The sequence below is a fragment of the Fundulus heteroclitus genome, chromosome 4 (assembly GCF_011125445.2).
Source record: "Fundulus heteroclitus isolate FHET01 chromosome 4, MU-UCD_Fhet_4.1, whole genome shotgun sequence".
Lineage (NCBI taxonomy): Eukaryota > Metazoa > Chordata > Actinopteri > Cyprinodontiformes > Fundulidae > Fundulus > Fundulus heteroclitus.
This window is the reverse complement of record NC_046364.1, coordinates 10,671,227-10,692,795: the sequence shown is the minus strand read 5'-3', so window position 1 is coordinate 10,692,795 and position 21,569 is coordinate 10,671,227. Positions and strand designations below refer to the sequence as shown.

The 21,569-nt window shown below is 40.5% G+C and overlaps 1 protein-coding gene across 9 annotated transcripts in view; it reads right to left on the bottom strand.

The window, feature by feature from the left end:
• Positions 1 to 14,053: 14,053 nt before the first annotated feature.
• chd9 (chromodomain helicase DNA binding protein 9) overlaps positions 14,054 to 21,569 on the bottom strand; it is a 108,541-nt gene continuing 101,025 nt past the window's right edge. For 5 of the 9 annotated variants that reach the window (XM_036136040.1, XM_012881961.3, XM_036136044.1 and 2 more), the window contains 7 exons: positions 20,566 to 20,796; positions 19,443 to 19,620; positions 18,797 to 18,945; positions 18,457 to 18,678; positions 18,214 to 18,363; positions 17,903 to 18,007; positions 14,054 to 17,741 (listed from right to left, as the gene is read on the bottom strand). In XM_036136040.1, the coding sequence (XP_035991933.1) occupies positions 16,737 to 17,741; positions 17,903 to 18,007; positions 18,214 to 18,363; positions 18,457 to 18,678; positions 18,797 to 18,945; positions 19,443 to 19,620; positions 20,566 to 20,796 (2,040 nt within the window). In that variant the 3' untranslated portion in view covers positions 14,054 to 16,736. The remainder of the gene's footprint in view (positions 17,742 to 17,902; positions 18,008 to 18,213; positions 18,364 to 18,456; positions 18,679 to 18,796; positions 18,946 to 19,442; positions 19,621 to 20,565; positions 20,797 to 21,569) is intronic. The other 4 variants (XM_036136039.1, XM_036136041.1, XM_036136042.1 and 1 more) reach the window with 4 other exon arrangements.

The window sequence follows — 21,569 nt, the reverse complement described above, 5'->3', positions numbered from 1 at the left end:
TACTGAAATTAAAAACCTATTTAGTACCACGTTTTCCAACAAAGTGCTTTTCATTTATCTTCTCCAGCACATTATTCAATCACACTTTCCATTTGTATAATGGTAATATTTTCATGTAATTTCCCGCTGCCTCAGAGATGGGTTTTTTTGATATGGCTTTGTAAAATGGCTATTCCATTCCAGCTCCATTCACTCGCTGGTAATAAACTTACAACCTATATTTCAGATTAAATGTCTTCAGCAAATGGAGCCAGGCTCAGATGTCTCGGTGCTCTGTGGGAAGATCACTTCTGCTCCCTGGTGGCGACTATAGGAACCGACCAACCGGCACTTTACGCCCCCTAGTGGCAGGAAAAGGATCGATACAATCCAGATCTTGGCAAGCCGTTCATTTGCTGTGTAAGGTCTCCACTGCTTCTTTACTGTCCAAGTAACAGACACCAGCAGTCTGCTATGTAAAGCAAGCTGCATAATTGATAGATGCAAGGATTCATGAGAAACATGAGCTGACTATCTTGAAAGGTTGTTGGTTTAGATTGCAAAAAAAAAAAAGAAAAATGTGGAAATGTTTGAAAGAGTGTTTTGTGACTATCTGCCATGACCAGAGGTGTGTTATAGCAGGACTGCGGAGGAGGAAAGAATGAACACATTAATGGCAGTGAAAACGAATGCAGGAGGTGCAGAAAGTAGTGCATAACTGGAAAATACATAGACATATCTGAAATATGTGGCAGGCATTTGTAGGCGGTGCCCTTTACTCTGACACCCTTGAATAAAACCCAGTGTGACCAATTATTTTCAGAAGCCATCTAATGGTAAACACAGTCCATCCGAGCACAGTTTATTCTCAGTATAACTACGTCTGTTCTATGAAGGCCCCATAGGTTTGCTAGAGATACTTTGTGAACAAACAGAATCAAGAAGATCAAGGAACACAGGTGGTTGGTTAGGGATGATGTAGTGGAGGAGTTTAACGCAAGGTAAAGCACTGCTTATTCATCGTCTTAAATTGAAAGAGTCTAGCTCAACCAATCAGGAACTGGCATTCATCTAACCTGACAGAGGAAACACAAAGGGCCTTTATGAGAGAAGAAACCCAGAGGTCTATATCAACTCTGGAGGATTCTTAGGTAGGAAATTCTGACAAATATTGATTGTGCACTCCACAAATCTGACTTTTGGCAAGAATTTGTGGCAAGAAGACAGCCATTGTTGAAAGAAAGAAACAGAACGCCTGGTTGACAGTGTGCCACAACAGACATAGCATTTTGCAATTTTGCAAAATTACGGGAATATGGGTGGAGCTAGGTAAAGGACGTCACTGAAAGAAAACCTGTTAGCAGCTGCAAACGACCTTATAATACAGTGGAAGTTCACCTTCCAGTGGAACGACTATGCTAAACATAAAACCAGAGCTACAAGGGGATGTTTTAGATCCTAGCCTTAGATTTAAGCCGAATCCTATTTTAGAATGACCCAGTCAATGTCCAGACTTAATTCACATGAGAATCTGTGGGAAGACTTGCAATTGATGCTCACAGACACTATTCATCTTAGCTATTTTTCTATTTAAAGAAAATAGGGAGGGGTGGACTGCATTTACCAAACAATAAAACACATCGGTGCTGTGCACATAAGAGTTTGAGTTCTTCGGCGGTGCATAAATTCGAATCGGTGGAGCTGGTCCCGAAGACACAGAGGTTGATGGACAGTAGTGCAGCGTTGCATCCTCCTGCTGACAGGCCCTCCTTCACCCTCAGACAGGCCAATCTGTACACACAGCATCACAGACACCACAGACCCCATCTCAGTCACCATGCAACCCATTTGTCACGTCAAACAGGCTCAGAGAGACACGGCGTTCACGTTGCAGAGGTGACTCTATCAAAGTGACCCCTATGCAATGGTCATAAATCGCTTGCTTTATGTGTCACTATATCCTACTGAAAGAAGAATAAAAGGACATATATTTTACTAGTAAGTATATTGTTTCCCAAGATCTGAGAATCTGAGAAAGGCTCAGAATAAATCTTACTTGGATACATGATTCGGACAGTGGCATCTAGTTGGAGTCCTCCGTTTTATCATCGTTTCCTTTTTCAGTCTTTTCATCCGCTTCCTCTGCAGGGGTGGAAGTTGCAGTCTTCGGCCTCTCCTCTGGCTTTTCACAGAGGTCCACCACAGCTGTGCCTTTGCTTGTATTGCAACCCATTTGACTGATACCCAGTGTAAACGCAAAGCTGTTTAGCTGATGACAGCCCCAAAGCAAAGTATGCTTTAAAACAACGATCGCCACATTAAAATCTCTACATGTGTCGTGAACTCAGGGGGTTTTACTCTCCAAGGCAACCTTGACACTTGTGATTGTGTTTGCTAACCTAACCGTGACTTGGTTTTATTTTACAAGCCTTTGTCTGCAGCATTATACAGCCATTTTATAAATACCTCCTTAACAATATTGGTTAAGAATTAACAATGAAACATGTCAGACAATGGTTACTGATAAACCCAAGTAGTCACAGCCTTGGTTACCAACCTTCCCATGGCAAAAGAAAATTGCTAAATGTTTAATGTTGTAGTGAAAGCATTGAGAAAAGCATTGAGAAAAGCTGAAGCTAAGTTTCCCAATAACATTATTAGAGAGGTTGAGGTTATTCTAAAATTGAATTGGAAAAACTCAGGGATACATTTTAAATCCTCAAACTGTTGCAGGACCCTGGTGAAATAACAGAGCCTGTGTCCAATTATTTTCTATATTTAGTGACATTTAAGTTTTACTCCTGTTCACCATGATCCAAACCTTTAATACCGATCTACCCACTTATTTATATTAAAGAAATATATGAATCTAAAGTGCTAAAAATAATAGACTCACTTAAGGTACCAAAAGCTAAAGATGTTCTGTATGTGATATAGAAAACAAAGGATCAACAGCAGAAATCTAGTCATTAAAGAAGAGATGGAGGGGGGGGGGGGGGGGGTATATGGAACATAAGATAACTCTTGACAAATGAAGAATATGATATTCTTCTAATTCGCATGGTTGTTATTTTTTCTAATTAAATTTATATTTAGTCAATTTCTTTAACATTATACATTGTCAGCTGACGTCATCACTTTTACATTTCTCTCTCTTTTTTTGGAAGTGTAAATGTCTCACTTTTGTTCAGATATTTTTGTATGAATTTAATACTAGCACTTTAGTTGCTTACCTTCAGGCCCCCATGTAAAAGAAGGAGCAACAACCCCTGCAACTGGCATGAGGAATATTTTAGTCAAGGTGGTCCGGCACTGAAAAAGGTTGAGGACAGGCATCAGGTCAGGACACAACACCTCAGACATAACAGACATAATATTTCCAATATTATGTCTGTCATATATATATATATATATATATATATATATATATATATATATATATATATATATATATATATATATATATATGTGGAAATATTATGTCTGTTATGTCTGAGGTGTTGTGTCCTGACCTGATGTCTGTCTTTGCCACAGTAACACATAATGACCAATAAAGATTCTTGATTCTTAAAGTATCTTTAGTTCAGAAGTTTATATCAGAAATCTGCTTTAATTTTACATTATTGCAGAAAACAATGTTTTCCTTAAAATGCTACATGTATAATTATGTAGCAAACCAATAATCTAAAGTGATGTCTTTTTTTTGCACACGTCTTCAGCTTTATGTTAAGTGCCCATCTGCTGCTGCACATAAAGTTGTGACACAAATGATATTTGCTCTTACTTGTGTTCCCCGATTAAATTATACTGAAGCTGTTCAGCAGATAAATGTAAAAGCAGCCTTTTTCCCAAATAAAACTACGTAGCCTGAAATGGGAAAACAACAAGCAAACCACTTTTCTGAGTGGTCTTTAATAGAGTTACAGTGATGCTTAGTGACTGACGTTCGACCAGATTAGTTATGATTTTTAGACTGTAACAGAGAACGGTTGGGACCAGTGAACCGGTGTGCATGAATTATTCAGACAGAATTTATTGTTGCCAGGATATTCCACATGTTTAGATTTATATTGAATAAAGTGCCATGCTGTATTCACTGTGGTTTTTGAGATTTTTTATGGTTTCTTAGTCTCAAACTAAATGATCTCTCACAGTTTGTTTTTTTTTTTTGTTTGTTTTTTTTTGTAATAAATAAAATCTTAATACTGTGACATGGCTTACTATACAATTATTTAAGTATAGGTGATAGAATTATTTTTTACTATTTTTACTATTTTCTGTTTTACTATTTTTCTATTATTTACTATGTTCATTGCATTTATCATGTATATACTCTTTACTACTAAGAAGTTTTAAGGTTTTAGTTATTCAGAAATCAAAGTGTATTTTACATGACTGATCTCTCACTACTTTAGTTTATTGTTCATTAGTTGATTGTGTTAATCATGTATTTGCTGGAATATATAGACCAGTGATTACCATTTTATTTTACCACGTATGTGTATTGATTTACTCTCTCTCTCTCTCTCTCGTCGTTGCAGAAGGCCTGCAGAAAGCAGAGATATTTGTTGTGACGATAATAGGCGTTTTTCTAAATATGTCTGAAACTGTTATGAGCTGTTTTCAGCCATTTGGATGGCTTACGCATAGCTGTACTGTGTGGACTGCTTGGTATTATCTCGAGGGTCACAGTGTGTTTTGCTTATCCCTACCCCCTAGCTTGACAAATGTGACCAGGATTTCCTAAATAAAAGAGAGGAGGCGACAGAGTTGCTTTAGATCGAATTTGGAGATTGTATTAAGCAACTCCGTTCGTTCTCCTTGCAAGATTTTTGAAAACTAACCTCATTGTTGTCTCTCCTTCTTGTGTTGTTAATGAATGTTTTAGGTGTTTGAACCTGACATTTAATTGGTCCTTCGGGCCGGATTCAATGATCCAATTTTAACCGACACAATATGTAATACTGTAATTCTTGGACCTGCATGGAAAAACAAAACTCTCATTTTTGTAATAATGATGTGCAACAGTACATTTGACTTAGCAATTAATAACTGTGAATAAGTACCAAAGGCAATGAATAACAGTAAGTTTAAACAAAATTACCAAATAAGGGCGTGACCTGGCAAAAGTTCTCAGTTTTACAAATACCTCCCTGATTCAGTGTGGATCCCACAGCAAGTACTGCATAAATATACAGAATAAAAACAAACAACTTCTCTCCAACTACAGGAATTTATTAACAGAATACTTCCACTTCAAGTTAAAATGCTACATTCAACAAACCCTTTAACAGGAAGACATGATGCAATAACTATAGTTTTGCTGCTCAATGACGCCACTGGGATTCCAGTTGTGACTCTTCCTTCCTGGGAGGAGTTGGTTAATGCTGAGCATTCTGGGATTCAGAGTTGTTACCAGTCTGTTTTGTTCTCTAGTGCAGTTTAGTCCTTTTTGTTCATTCCATGGCTGGACCCAAAAGCAGGATGGCAAATGGAAATAACAATATATATATTGTGTATATACTTTCTGGTGGATGAAAACTTAGCAGTCCATATGGGTTGGAACATGTAAATCCCTCTTTGTGTCCAAACTCTCCCCTCTCAGATTACCATTAGGTACTAGAACTCGTGGCAGATGGCCGTTCACACTGAGCCTGGTTCTGCTGGAGGTGTCTTCCTATTAAAGGGGAGTTTTCCTCTTCACTGTCACTATATGCATGCTCGGTATGAGGGATTCAACGACACAATGCAACCGGCTCACCTCTGTGGCGACATGCTCATTCAGGAGGAGTGAATGCTGGAACTCAATGACTCAATGCTATCTGCTGGGCTCCCTTAGAAAACCCTTTAACCAATCTGCCTGTGAGAGTTGAAGTGCCTTGAGATGATGTGTTGTGAATTGCCGCGATATGAATACATTGAATTGAAATTAAATTCTTAGTCAGTTAAAGACCTGATGCACAATATAGAATAGGTACAATAGATGTTAACGGACTTCATTCCTCATATTGGATCTTAAATTGGATCCTAAATTTGTCTTTGCTAATGTCCAAATGCATTCAGTTAAGAGTTATGAACTCCTATAAAAGCAAATAAAGTTATTTAAAAAATATATATTGCAATGCACATAAGTAAATCATTATGCCCACCTGCCTAATAAAGTGTTGGTCTCAGTTTGGTTGATGCAACAGCCCTATTTCATCAAGGGATTGTCTCAAGTGGACCTCTGAATATTTGCTTTGGGATCTGGCACCAAGTTGTTAGCTGCAGAACCTTTAGGTGCTGTAGGCCTTTCCGTGGATGAGACTTGCTTTTTACAGCACATCACAGATTCTTTATTAGTTGGAGAACTGTGGAAATCCTGAACCATTTTGGCCTCATTGCAGGACATGTCATCCTGCTAAAAGAGGACAAAGTAAGGCCATACTATTTCCACAAGGGGGTGAGCATGGTAAAAAAAAAAAAAAAAAAAAAAAAAAAAAAAAACTGCAGTAGGAAGGTTAAAGGAGCAATAAGTAATGACACCTAGTGGTTAAAATCGGTACAACGCAAAAATAATGCCTTTCATCCCTACCCAACCCCCCCCCCCCAACCCCCCAACACACACCCTTCACAGAACAGCTATTTATACTTTTATTAAATTATTAAACGCACAATATATATATACTAAATGTAGATTTAAGGTTTTTGGCTGTAGTGTGACAAAATAGGAAAAAGTCCAGAGTGTGAATACTTTTGCATGGCACTGTAAGACATACCATATCATACCATAACACCTTTATTTATAAAGTACTTTATAATATCAAAGGTCAACAAAGTGCTGCACATATACAACTGAAAATAACAGTAACATTTAAATAGAGAAGTAAAACACAGACAAGATAAAATATAAAAAAAAATAAGATAGTAAAAAAACTGTAAAATAAATTACAATTAATTAAAAATTAAAAAAATAGAGTTTATATCTCAGGATGTGCAAAATACTTCTGCAAACAGGCGTGTTTTAAGAAGAGTCTTCAACTCTGAAAGACAGTAGAAAATAGAAGAAAGTACATAGTAAAAATTACATATTGTGATAGCTGAGCTAAAAAGGCGAAGCTCTCGATTTACCGGTCGATCTACGTTCCTACCCTCATCTATGGTCACGAGCTTTGTATGGTGACAGAAAGAACGAGATCCCGGATACAAGCGGCCGAAATGAGTTTTCTCCGTAGTGTGTCTGGGCTCTCCCTTAGAGATAGGGTGAGGAGCTCAGTCATCCGGGGAGGACTGAGAGTAGAGCCACTGCTCCTCCACATCGAGAGGAGCCAGTTGAGGTGGCTTGGGCATCTGGTCAGGATGCCTCCTGGACGCCTCTCTGGTGAGGTGTTCTGGGCACGTCCCACCGGGAGGAGGCCCAGGGGAAGACCCAGGACACGCAGGAGGGACTATGTCTCCCTGCTGGCCTGGGAACGCCTTGGGATTCCTCCTGAGGAGCTGGCCCAAGTGGCTGGGGAGAGGGACGTCTGGGCCTCCCTACTGAAGCTGCTACCCCTGCGACCCGACCCCGGATAAGCGGAAGAAGATGGATGGATGGATGGATTTAAACAAATAGTTTTTTTAGCCTTGATTTAAAGGAAGTCAGGATGTCAGCACTTTTTACAGTCTTCTGGGAGTTTGTTCCAGTTAAGTGGAGCATAAGAACTTAATGCTGCTTTTCCATGTCATGCATCAAGATTATACATCAAGATTATGGTCAGTAATGAAGTCATCGACTAAAAAGGATTTTCCCGACAGAGCTATGTTCAATAAAGCTGCTTTGAATGACTTAGTGGTTGATATTATCTCTGTGGCTGGTTGTATCTGACAATTATGGCTTTTAGGTATGATTGGTAATTACTGTTTGTAAAGACGTAAATTATCTGACCAAAAACAATAAAGCAATAACAGGGTAAGGGTATCTTTGGTTCTCTCGTTGTCTTTATTGTTCCTGTGGCGTTGCAAAAGCTCTCGCAGCATGTGTCGCAGTCTAATTTTACTGTCCTGCGTCAAATCTCTCGAGCAGATCCTGAATTCAAAGTAGCCCGTTTTTTTCCAAGAATGATCTGTGAACAAGAAAATATAAAACTTATGCCTGAAATTGCTTCTAAATGACAATCAAGATCAATTTATTTAACATAGACCCCCGTAGTTTATTTACCATAGAATACAATGCAGCTGAAAACCATTGGGATACCTATAGGCTGTTCTCATACGAGCATGGTGCTGTTGTGTTGCAGCTGCATGACATAAGCTGTATGACTGCAGTGCTAACCTGAAAAGGGTGATCAGATGGTCTCTGGGGCCAGGTACGGTTGCCATGGTGACCTGTTTGCTGTCAGAGCGGGAGGAGACAACTAACTGAAGACAAACATCAAGAACGCCCAGAGAGAATCATACAGCTATACATTTATGGTGGATCAATCTGGCTTTCCTGGACAATACCGATTAATTGTTTTCGATGGTCTGGTCTGTAGATTCAGACCTTTTTTGTTTTGTTTTGTTTTGATAAGGGCTATAACACATAAAAGATGAAAAAGTGGTGCAAGTTATTTTATAGAGGAAGTGGTTGCGGATGAAGCATCTATAATAAACACTTATTGGAGAAACTAAACAACATGGTGTATCTTCTGGTATATCTAATGTTCTCCAAATTGCATTGTTTGTTGTTATTTCAACTTTTTGTTCACTGTCATTTTTTTTTTCTTCATAGAAGGTACACCTTGTCTGGCGTTCTGTTAGCTGTGACATCATCCAAGGGAGGCAGATCATCCACTATTACCATATAAGATAGAAAGGATTCCTGGATCAATGTGTGCTTCTGTGTTGTTGTTGTTTTTGTCTCTGCTCTGTCTTCTCTAACCCCCAGTCTGTTGAGGCAGATGACCGTTCCCACTGAGGCTGGTTCTGCTGGAGGTTTTCCTCCCAGTTAATGGGGAGTTTTCCTCTCTGCTGTTGCTTCATGCCTGTTCAGTATGAGAGATTGCTGCAAAGCCATCAACAATGCAGACGACTGTCCCTGTGGCTTCAAAGACGTGGACTGGACTCAGTTTGTGTTGGGGGCTCCTATACCATGAACTACTGCATCAATGCTACATTCAGCAAATATTCTCTGTGGCTTACTCTCCTTATGAAGCATGTCAATGACTGCTGGAAAACTGTTAGGTCAGAAGTCTTCCACATTATTGTGTTGGTCATAATATGAACTTAATATAACATCTTTATATTAAATGCATCTGTTTATGAAGTTTGCTATAATATATAACTGTAAGGCAAAATACTACATCTTGTGTTCATCCATCTGCGTGGTTCAGCTCATCTAGAAAATCAAGATAGGTCCAAATTGCAATTAATAATTAGATCAGGACTAAACTACTGTATCTATCCATGACTTGTACAGGTCCAGGGCCAGTAAAAGAACAGGTATCATAGCTATCTGTCAATCCAACACATCCCGGTCACAGGTCATTCAGACTCTTGCCTTCAGGATGGAGCTACAGTCCCGATGGCTTTTTTTTTTTTACCCCACGTATGTATATACTTTATATACTGTATGTATATATATATATATATATATATATATATATATATATATATATATATATATATATATATACATACATACATACATACATACATACATACATACATACATACATACATACATACATACATACATACATACATACACACACATGCATGTTCTTGCCTTTCCCCGTTTATAGTTTGTTTGTTTGTTTGTTTTGCCTTTTGCATGAGCAAGTGATTGAATCCGAAAGCAGATTCCTTGTTTGTATCCACAAATTTGGGAAATAAAGTTGATTCTGATTTTTGAGTATAATTCAGGTGGAGCTATAGCACCCCCTAGCGCCCTATAGGCGCCACCACTGATCTTAGGTTTTAGTTGTATCATTAAAACATAAATGCTGATGCATTGTTGTCGCTACTGATTTACGGTTGATTTTCACATAGCTTCCTCTTGTACATAAATTAAAGATCTCTGCTTTGTACATCTTTAAACTCAAACTGTTAATCTGTTGTTCCGATGTATGTTTTTCTTTAGCTGATGAAATAACAGAAAAAAGAATTGCTTCTTCCCTGGAGATCATGATTTTATAATAGGGAAAGTCATTTAAGTTTTTTTTTTTTCTTTCTCAAATTTCCAGAGGAACTCCAGCTGTTGAGTTTCTGAGTTTTATATCCATATTTATAGTTTGAATATTTTCTTATCAGGAAGACTCTTCAAGTCCTGGACCTTTCTCTGGTTTAAACAGTCAGCTATGGCTCCATTCTGACTGGACAATAACTCGTTATCCCATCTTCCATCCTAAATATGAGACTATCTTAGTATAGTCTCATATTTGTATTTGTAATATTTGTAATACAAATGCTGCAATTTGTAATAAAAAAAATTGGCTTATGAAGCAACTGAAGTCAACCAACAGGCCTTTTTGTAAGCTAACCAATGTTAATTTAAAGTGTGGGAAATATCTAATGCTACATTCAATGACAGCCAGGAAGTGGGAATTTTGTTATATGGTATAAGATAAAGCCACAGGAGTACATCTGCATATCAGTAACTCTGTTAGGATTCTGAATGCTTCCACACTTCTCAGTAACCCTTAAATCAGCTCACAAACTACTTAATAACTTTTGCTGAGCTTGATATAAACTAAAAACACTCAGTACCGTCCTTATTGGGGGGGAAGGGCAGCCCTGCTGATCCTTTCTGCAGACCTAATTGTCCGTTGCAGTCTGGGCTGATCCTGTTTTGTGGATGAGTCAAATCACAAAGTGAGGGACTAACATAGGACAGTTCTGTTTAGCTGTGACAACATCCTGGGGAGTCATATTAGCTGTCAACAACTTTATCTAATAAATGATACAGCTGGTTCTTTTTCTCAGAGTCTAGGTCGTAGGAGACAAATGACTGTAAGAAAATTACATCACTGATGGACAATGTCTCCCACCCCAGGCATGGATCTGTTGCAGAGCCGGAGAGCTCTTTCAGTGACAGACTGCTGGCATCCCAGATGCTCAGAGGAGCGCTTCCACAGGTCGTTCCTCCCAGCTGCTCTCAGACTTTATAGTCTCTGCTGCTCACAACAGACTCAATAAATGTTAACGAACATGCAAATGGTTCTGATCTGATCATGAATCGTTTACACTCTCATATGCTAAGGTACACTTGCACATGCCTTACCTACTCTGAGATGCTGATGTACTAATATGCATATTGCATTTAATATCCTATTGTTCTGTAAATAGGCTGGTGTTTTTTCCACCACTCTTTTTTTTTACCTGAGCATGCCATATTATTAATAACAGTGAAATATTTTCTCTAGTATTTATTTCTACATTTATTTTTGCCTGTCTTCAGATTAGCTTGTATCTCACCTTATTTTATCTTAGCGAGTATCCCTGGATTAGTGTTCTTTTTATGTGTGTATGCTCTGTATTCTCTAACCCCTGGATGGTAATGGCAGATGGTCGTTCACACTGAGCCTGGTGCTGCTGGAGATTTCATCCTATTAAAGGGAAGTTTTCCCTTCGCAACATGCATGCTGGGTATGAGGGATTGCTGCAAAGTCAACGACACAATGCAAGCGACTGTCCACTGTTGCTCCGTGCTAATCCAGGTGGAGTGACGGCAGCAAGTCAATGACTCAACGCAATCTACAGGGTTTCCTTTAAGAATAAAATGTTTTTAACCAATCTGTATGAATAGATTGAATTGACTTTGTAAAGTACCTTGAGATGACGTGTGATGTGAATTGACCCTATATGAATAAACACATTTTATTAAAGCTGAACTGAATTGGTTCTGCCCACACCAGTGGACCAGTCAATCAATCTCCTGTCTGTATGCAGACGCAACGCCATCCTGGATCAGACCAGTAACAATGGCGTCATCCGCAACCTTCAGAAGTTTCACACACTGACAAAATTTCTTCAACATTTCTTGTCTTTTTCAAAAAAGTTCAGAATTATTAAAACAAATTATTGAAAAAATAATATTTAAAACAGATTCAGAAAATTATATTAGGTCCCCTTAGAAGTTTTATGAAGTTCTTTGTTATGTCCAGATATTAAGCATTGGTTGTCGCGCTGAGTGGTCTATCCACTTCAGAAAAGTAGGGTCATTTCATACAATGTCATAACTTTATATTAGTATTTAGGAAATTAGACTGTTTATTTTTCTTATATTCAAATCTTTATTGATGGATTGAGTAGTCGTCTGGCAATCAGAAGGTTGTGGGTTCGATTCCAGCTTCCCCTTGCCACATGTCGATATGCCCCTGGGCAAGGCACTTAACCCCAAGTTGCCTACCGAGCTGTGTCTCAGTGTATGGATGTCTGAGCGATTGGGTGAATGTGGCTCTAGTGTACAGCGCTTTGGGTGGTCAGCATGACTGGAGAAGCGCTATAAAAGTTCAGTGCATTTACCATAAACTCAAATTTACATAAATATTTAGCTTTCCTGTGATCACTGAAGTAAAATTGTGTTATATAGCAACTGTTTCACGTCTGTGTTGCATGTAAATAGCCTGATAGTCTGGCTCCTGTGAACAGGTATTCCAGTCAAGAACGATTGAATATATTTTGTTTTTCCGCATTTCTTGGTTATATGTCAGAAACAGCATGTTTCACGTTACCCCACTAGTTTTTGCATTAGATTAAGGTCCTGGCTGATTCTGCACACGCCGGTAGTGTCTTTGGGATCGTTGTGTGAAACTCAAAAGTTTTTATTTTGTCAAACTGATCCATTATCCCTACTACAGGATAAATAGATCCAACACTGTAGTATGAAAAGCATCCCTATAGTTTGAAGCTACCATGCTTCACAGTGTATTATGGCTTGAATTCTGTGTTTGGGTTTCATGTGAAACTGTCTGCGGCCCCTAGATAGGAAAAGATTAATCTCACTTTCATCAGTCCATAAAATGTTGCACCATTTCTCTTCAGGGCAGTTTATTTGTTCGTTCTGTTGCATATTGTAATCCCTTCAGCGTCCCACATTCAACAATGGTACTTTGTAGGCCCAAGATGTCTCCCGCCTCTCGCCCAATGACAGCCGGATATAGACATCAGCCGCTCCATGACTCCGCAAGGATGAGCGCGTATAGACAACTGATAGATGGGGGGTTTATAGGGGCTTCTTTCTGACAGCATAGCTCATCCTTGTCAACTAAATCATCTTTTTATTGAAAGTACGCTGTTCTTGAGAATATGTAAGGATTGACCCATTTTACTCAGGTTCTTAGAATGTAATATAATCAGGATTTGCTGCCTTACTCCTTTAATAAGGACCACCTGTTTGACTTCTGTATATTAACAGAAAGAATCACCTCACTGACTGAACTCCTCATGCCACTTTCTTTTGTCTAGATTAGACAGAATCTGCAGCAACCAAGTCATGAATGTTGGCTCAGTTAGTCTTCTATGCCACTACAGCTACTAGTAAACTGTTCGGCATGTGGAAATATAACAACCAGAAACCGCAAACGATCTATTGTAAAACTAACTGGCCTGCAGATATTATTGCAGGGATCTCAATATAAATGCCACCTAGCTGCTCATTTAAAGAGCTCCCTGCCTTTATGTATTATTAGACAAATAATTTCAGCTAAGGTACTCTTATTTCTGTTCAAATCATCTAATCTTCGGATGTAGAACTGTTTTGAATGAAGCAGATTTATCGTTACTCCTGATTTACCACTTACATCTATGTGATTGCAACGATGCATCAGAAATAAAAAAAATATATAGCAAAAGATCTTAAAACTTACTGAATCTCGAGTGAAAAAGGTAAACTTAAAGTAAATTTAAACATTGAAGTATTTAAAACAAAGAAATCTTGAGATTTTTTAATACTGGCTTGTGAGTTAGGCTTCTTTTATCTTGCTTTCAGGAGTTTGCTGAGATTTTGCACAAAGTGTCTAATTTTTAGTAACATTATTTTTCAGCTTAGACTTCATTAGAAGCGAAGTTTCTGCCATGGCTGAATACCTTGATAAAAGCCATCAGACAAAGCAAAAAGCACAGGCACATGGGATGAATAGTCAGAAGAATATGTTTAATAAAAATAATTAAACCTCAATTTCCTCTATAGAACTTCATAGAAAGTAATCCAATAAATTACAAATGACTTTAAGACGCATTTTCCTGCACTACAATAATTAATTAAATCGACTACACAGAGCACATCTTGCAAGAATTACAACTTTCCAATGAGAGAAAAAAAAAATAAAGACAAACTGACCAAGGTGACATTTTACGGTCTCATCAAGCTTGAACTAAAAATACAAAACCCATGTTTGCTCATTGTGTCCTCTTTTTACAGCAGTAGTGTTTCTTTTTTTTTTTTTTTTTTTTTCGCTCCCCTTGCATATTGGTCTCTGTTTACTTGCGTCAAGCCACATCGTGAAAGCAAATACTTCTAATTTGAGTCTTTTTGCTTTCCCATTTCTGTTACAGCAAGCCCTATCAAACAAATCCATCCGCCGAGGCGTCGCTGGGGGGGGGGAGGGATTTGGGCAACAAGTGATCAACCGGATCAGTGGCGAACAGCAGACGGAGCAGCGGCTGGGTGTTTGCATAAGGGCACTACCAGTTAAAACAGTGGTGAAGATATACAAAATGACAGTGGTGCGTTTTGCTCAGACATAGAAAAATACCATACTGTTAGTAATCATTAAAAGAAATGCAAGTCGGATCGAAAGGAAAAACCATGATGAGGTCTATATAGAGCAGGCATACAAGAAAACCACTTTAAAGCAACATTAGAAAACAGATGTGTCTTCAGTCTTTGTGTTCAGACCTCGCAATTTATTTCTTTTTTTTATTGTTAAGCCCACTGGAGAGAGAGAAAGAGAGAGGTGCTACAGATACTTAGGAACGACAGTTTATCCAGGGGGCCCCCTTCTCCTGTAATATCTAACAGTCAACGGTGTAACAGCAGTCCTAGAGCGAGCACTGTTGTGCTAGAGAGGATTACAAAAAGGTACTTCGGCTCGAGTGTAGTCCAGTGTTTCTATGTAACCTGGTTACAGCTCCGAAACGGACGTGTGTGTGTGCGCGCGCGCGCGGGGGAAAAGCTGAAGGAAACGCACGAGCGTTGGCAAGTGAGCGGCTCAATGAGAGGATGAGGTGCAGGATAAGGGCACTTCTACATCTAGCTGAAGCTCAGTTTGTCAGCAAAAACAGATCTGTGAACGGCGCGGGAGGACGAAACGAGACAACGCCGCAGACTCCCGGCAACACAAATTGAAATGATTAAGCCCTTCCTGAAGCAAACCCAACCCGGCACCGACTTTAATACTCGACTAGAATGAACAATCAATACAGTCTTAAAAAAAACGGGATTGATCCAAGTTGTGCTCGCGGCACTTGTATCTTTAACACCACAGGCTGTCACGCAACACATTAGGCTTCCTTCAGGAGTTCTGAAGAGGCATGTTTGAAGGTAAAGAACACTTGTAATGGTTGGTGTTCACAAGTCGAAAAAAAAAAAAAAAAACAGTGAAGCTCCTTAAACACAAAACGTTCAGACTGGAAAGGTTGTGGAAGCAGGAGAGCCCTGGTCTGCAGATGGAGAGACGGCATAACGCAGTCGCAGAAGAGATGGGAGAATTGGCCACTGACACATTCACACACAGCCGGGGGAGAATCAGACAGACATGCATATGTACATCTGCACAGTGAAGCCAACCCTTTTAGCAAAGCTGAGGTAAAGAAGCGGTCAAATACAACGGGATCCAGGGAATAATACCCACACAACACTTTCAGGGCATCCGAGGGCTCTTTTTTTTTTTTTTTGTTATTTTGTTTTTGGCACACAGCAGAAATTTAATTTCTGTCAGTAATTGATAACGTCAGCTAACAATTGCATAACTGAAAATGTATGCTTTATTTGAGGTACTAAATTTCACCTTGAAAGAGATTTTTTATTTTATTTACGTCAATTCTGAACAGCGGGCATATAAAACACGTTCCACTGTCGACCAATTATTTCCAATTGTGAAAATGAGAGATTTCCTCAATCAATATCCAATCCTTTTTTTAGAAGCTAAATTAAAAAAAAAGAAGAAGAAGAAGGGAGGGGACAGGATGTACGAGTTGTGAACTGGAGGTGGAGACATGGCAGATGAGAGAATCTACAGCTTCAGTGACATTCATTAGCTGCCCAGGTTATTGCTGACATTATCCAACGTCAATCTGCAAAGCCAAAGTGTCAACAAACCTGCAAAGTGTACTGGCTATTTTTACAAGTGAACCAAAGGGTTTGTAAAGTGTCAACCGCCCCGACAATCAAAATATATTAATAGTACTGCTCAACGAGCAAGTCGATGTAGTTTTTAGCTTTAATAAAATTAATCCTGACATAATTACTATAATTACAATAATGCCTTATTTTTTTTTCTTTCTGTTGCAATTGTACATATACGGGTGGTACAAGTTCACAGAGTTCAGAAAGTACCAAAGTTTGACATGCAAAATGTCGCAAAACAAGACTGTACCTCGTGAACAGACATGGACAATTTATTTCAGCTCCTTTAATTCTGTTTTTTAAGGTTTTTACAGTCTTTTTTTTTTTATTTTTTACACAATGTAGTTAGTTCTTGTATTTACACGTAAAGAAATCGCAACATAAGTGCTGGAAAATCCATATATATGTGAATAAATGTCTACATTTCTAGGCAATACATAAATAAATTTTGAATTTGCTGTCCATAGATTCAGTCCTCGTCGCTTGAGTCTGAATCTTCGGAGGATGAGGAGGAGCTCCCAGACTCTGATGAAGATGACTCGGCTTTTGCTGAACATTCAGGACCACTGTTTTCTCTCGGTTCTGCAGATTCCTCGTCGTCCTCTTCCTCGTCATCCAAAGCCTCCTCAGGGGCATCGTCCTCCTCCTCCTCCTCCTCTTCATCCTTTCCTGATGGCTTCTCCGTCTCAGCCAGCGATGACTGGGAGGCTGCAGGAGCAGAAGGAAGAGGAGCTGCGGCGGCTGCAGACGGAAGGATTGAAGGGTCACTGTTGGAGCTCTGCGGCTGTGTGGCAGACACAGGAAGGTTAAGGCCTGGAGTGAGAAGCATCCCTGGGTAAAGCATACTGGAGAGTAACAAGGGGTTAAGAGAAAGTGGATGACTGGTGGCTGCGGAGGCAGCTGAAGCACTTTGTGTGACGGTGGCAGAGGAAGCGGAGCTGGAAGTGGAGGAAGGAGTCGTGTTCGAGCCCTCTGTCCTTTCTCCTTTGGTTTCTGAAGCATGAGCGGCGGCATCGGGCGGCTCGCCGGTGCCGCCGCTGTCCATTCCTTTCGTCTTCTCTTCAGAACCTCCGGCGGCTTCCTGAGTAGGCTTTCCGAGCAAGCTGCTCATGCCCAACAGGTTCGGCAATCCGGCCATGCCGGAAAGCATCATGGGAAACATGGCGGCGAGATTGCTTGCGGCCAGGTTGCTGGCGTCGGGCGGCAGTCCCATGAGGCCTGCGGTGAGCTGCAGGGACTGTAAACTTTGGAGATTTTGCTGGAAGGCCTGCAGGCTGCCGAGGTCCATTCCAGAGAGGATGCCGTTGGCCAGCAGAGGGTTCAAACCCAGGGCGGAGGATGCAGAGCTGGGCGCCGCTGCAGCCGCTGCGGCCTTCACCAGCGGGTTTTTCGGTCGGCGTCCTCGTCGGCTTACCTCCTCGGGAACGATGGGTCCCGTCAGGATCCGGTCAAACATGCTCTCTGGGAGATAACCCTAAATTAAACAGCACATGCACAGGTTTAGAAGGGTTAAACAGCAAAAGCAGAGCTGTTTTTATTACAAACATGAATGTAAATACACATTTCTGCAGCTGATTTTAATCACCGCTTTCCTAAACGATGCAAAGCTCTAACGAAACCACTACAGTAACTCACCGACTGTTTAACCACGTCGGCCCATTCAGGTGGGACTCCATACTCTGGATTTTCCTGAAGGAACCGGCACAGATCCTTCAGAGGAGGAGCGAAGGCTCCACCGATCTAAAGAAGAGAAACAAGCCTCATCAACCAGTGTGCAGAACAGCATTCCCACTGAGGGGGGCTGCAAGCTCACAAAGTCTTTAGAGTTTTATTTATTTAAACAAAGAAAATCATGCTTCCTTTTCACACAAAAAAACCCAACAACAAAGGAAACAAATTGAGTAAAAAAGTCACTCCAGCCATAACAGACGTCTAGACAAATTCACCTTTCGAGCGTTTTTCCTGTTGATGATCTGGACTCTTTCCTCCCCTGTTAGACTGTTGACGTCGATCTTGTTGGGGTTCCTACAGCGGTGCCGCTTCTGCTTGGGTCGCCCGTCCTGGAAGTGGAACTGCATCTGCATCTTATTCACTCCCTGAATACGAAAAACAGAAGCATATTTGTTGAATATATTTGATCAAACTGAAATTGTGCACAGAGGAAGAAAAAAAAACAAAAACGCACTGACCGGAATAAAAGCTCCTGTATCTGCCACGAAGCCGGGGTGCTCTCTTAGCCACTGGTCTAAGTCTTTCCTCATGGGAGCGTCGTCGCCTGCCAGCCGGGTGCCGTCTTTAAGGTTGATGACGGGGACCCTGATGTCCGTGTCTCCAGGGATCTGACTGGAGTTCATCGGTGCAGAAGCTCCAGCGATGCCGACCTGGCCGATTCCGCCCCATCCTGGAGCCACCTTGACAGGTATAAGAGCATGACGCTTTCGTTTAAAGCTTACCTCAAAGAGCATGCTACGCAGTAAAAAAGCTAATAAAAAATAGCCAATTAATTTCATTTGCAGAAATTCATTTTACCGGATCAGGAATAGCAGGTAATTGATTCCTGTTCATGAAGAGCAGCTCCATTCCTTCCACATTCTTCCTTCTTCCCCTTCGCTTCTTAATCATGGGCTGGCCGTCCACCGCTCCATTCAACCTCATCTGACCACTGACACCTGGGGAAACTGAAGGAGAAGCAGCAAATCTGCTAAGACGAAGGCATTTTCCAGTGCTTCAAAAGTTCTGCCTCAGCTTTGTGAACAATGACACAGTGGTGATCTATTTGTTTGACAAAGCTGGGGCTGCTGTTTCCTTCCACCAAACTTTCCATTAATATGTTAAAACACAGCCAGCTTATGCAACAATAATTGCAGAGGCGAAAAAATAACTTGAGTATTCAAGATCTTTTTTTAAATTGGTCCTATATGCAACTTTTTAAGGATCTGAGGAGGTGAACAGCAAAAATCACAATTATGTTTTCAATTATCTATTAACATTAAAAACACAAAAAAATAAATAAACTGTTTTGAGTTGCACCTGTATTTCACAGTAAAAGGGAGACAACAACACTACGCTCTGCTGCCATCTAGTGGCAGAGAAAGAACACAGACCTGTCGTTACTCTGGACCTTTTCTGATCATACCACGGTTTATTAAAAAGAACAAAAACACCAAAAACGTACCAGTCTGGAAACTGCTTTGAGGCTTGGTTATGTCAGCCAGGCCCGTGTCCGAGGCGCTCTGCAGCTCGTAAAGCCGGGCCAGATACTGCTGCTGGGCCTGGGGGCCCTCCTCTGACTCTAGGGGCCTCTTTACAGGCAAGCCCTGTTTCTGGAAGGTCAGCTTCAGGCCTCCTTCCTGCTACACACACGCAGACACAACAGTGAGATGACCTGATGGAATACAAATAATTAAACACCTAAACTAAAAGTTTCATCTATAACCTTTAATTCATCTGGGGAAGCTCTCTTTTTTTGATTTATTGATAACAAAACAAATCGTGGTTGTGTTTTTTTTTTTTAAATCCCTCTTGCCTTAGCTTTAAAAGTTACTGATCGAAACTATCTAAATCCACAGATACAGATCAAACGAAAACATCAAACACTGTTCAGGTTGTTTGTGTTAGTACTGGTGGGACACATGAACACACGGTGGGTAACGCTGAGCAGGGCGGTGGGTGAAGACTATTTGGAGTCTTGGACTGTGCTTGGAAGTCATGCCAGATAGCTGCTTTTCACCACACAATGTAAAGTCCCCGTGTAAAGGCAACGATCAGATGCCCCGAAATGGAAAAAAAAAAACACAAGAAATTTGTATCTTTGTTCAAGAAGCAACGCCAAAGGAAGGGAATACAAGCAAATGTGACTCCTCCTTAGGTTACAGCCATGTTGCCAGCAAGCATGTTAGGGAAAAAAAAAAAAAACACCAACGGCAGAAGTCCCCATTCCAGTTAGATTACAGGCAAGACCCCTCCAGTGCAGAGAGGCTTCAAACAGAAGCTTATCGTACGCTCATGACTGAATGATTTGTGTTCGTGTAATCACAGCCTGAGAGCCCAATTCAAATAGAGTGCGTGGGAAAAGAGGGGGAAGGCTGTTATTAAATTAATCTCTCCTCCTGCCAGGCAGCGCAAACCCGCTAATCATCCCCCAAAGGAAAGCAGGGCCGGAGAGCTAAGGAACATGCTGAACACGGCAGCTAACAGCGGCCACGGCAGAGAAGAGGTAGGGTCCTACGGTTAGGGCTGAAGCAGAGGGAGGTAGGGAGGTGGGGGGGCGGAGGGAGGAATTGAGAAATCAAACATACATCATTGAGCTTTACTGAGAACTCCTTGTTTTCTGCAACATGCTTGGTCACCTTTGACCCCTGTGGAGAGGCAGAGGGGTCCTCGCAAAGGATGTTGGCGTTGTCCAGCAGCTTGGTGGTGTAGAAGGAGGCGACCGTGCTGCCGGGCTCGTAGACCCGACGGTGGCCGGGCCACTTGCCCTTGAGCACGGCCTGACAGATGCTGTCCAGGCGGTTGATTATCACACGGTCCTAGTCGAATAAAAAAATATGTATTAAAAAAAAAAGTAGCCCAGAGTTAGTTCATCCCTTTACTATTATGTCCTCCCCCTGCATGGCAACAAGTTGGTACTTTGTACCCATGTTCTTAAAGTAGGGCCAGTTTATTTCTCCTGTAAAGTTAGGTCATTAATTATGAAGCTAAGTAGTTCAAAGATGGCTTAAATATTATGTAAAATTAAATTTAACTGTATGTTATTCTCTGTATATTTGTTCGAAAATCTTTTTATGGCCCTGCGAGGGACCAGAGTTGTAAGTAGGGCTGGACGATAATTCAGTAACGATATACATCGATCGACAGACGTGGGGTTCAATGGAAAAAAAGTTCAATACACTGCAAAAACGGATCTAAAAATAAGTCAAATGTTCTTAAAGTTGGTGTATTTGTCCCTGATTTGAGCAAGTAAATAAGATTATCTGCCAATGGAATGAGTATTTTGACCCCTAAAATAAGATAATTAGACATCCTGCACTTGAAATAAGATGATGGAGATGAGTTGTTCCTATTTTAATTGCAAAAGTCTTATTCCATTGGCAATTCATTGTATTTACCTGCTCAAATCAAGGACAAATACACTAATCTTAAGAACATTTTACTTATTATTTTAGTTCCGTTTTTGCAGAGTAGCAGAACAGTTTTCCTTCCTTCTTCATTCTAGCCAATCATGTAGGTTAATGCATGATTAGCTCTCAGCCAATCACAAACAAAGACCCGGGCACCTCCGTCACCAAGCTTCAGAGTTCAG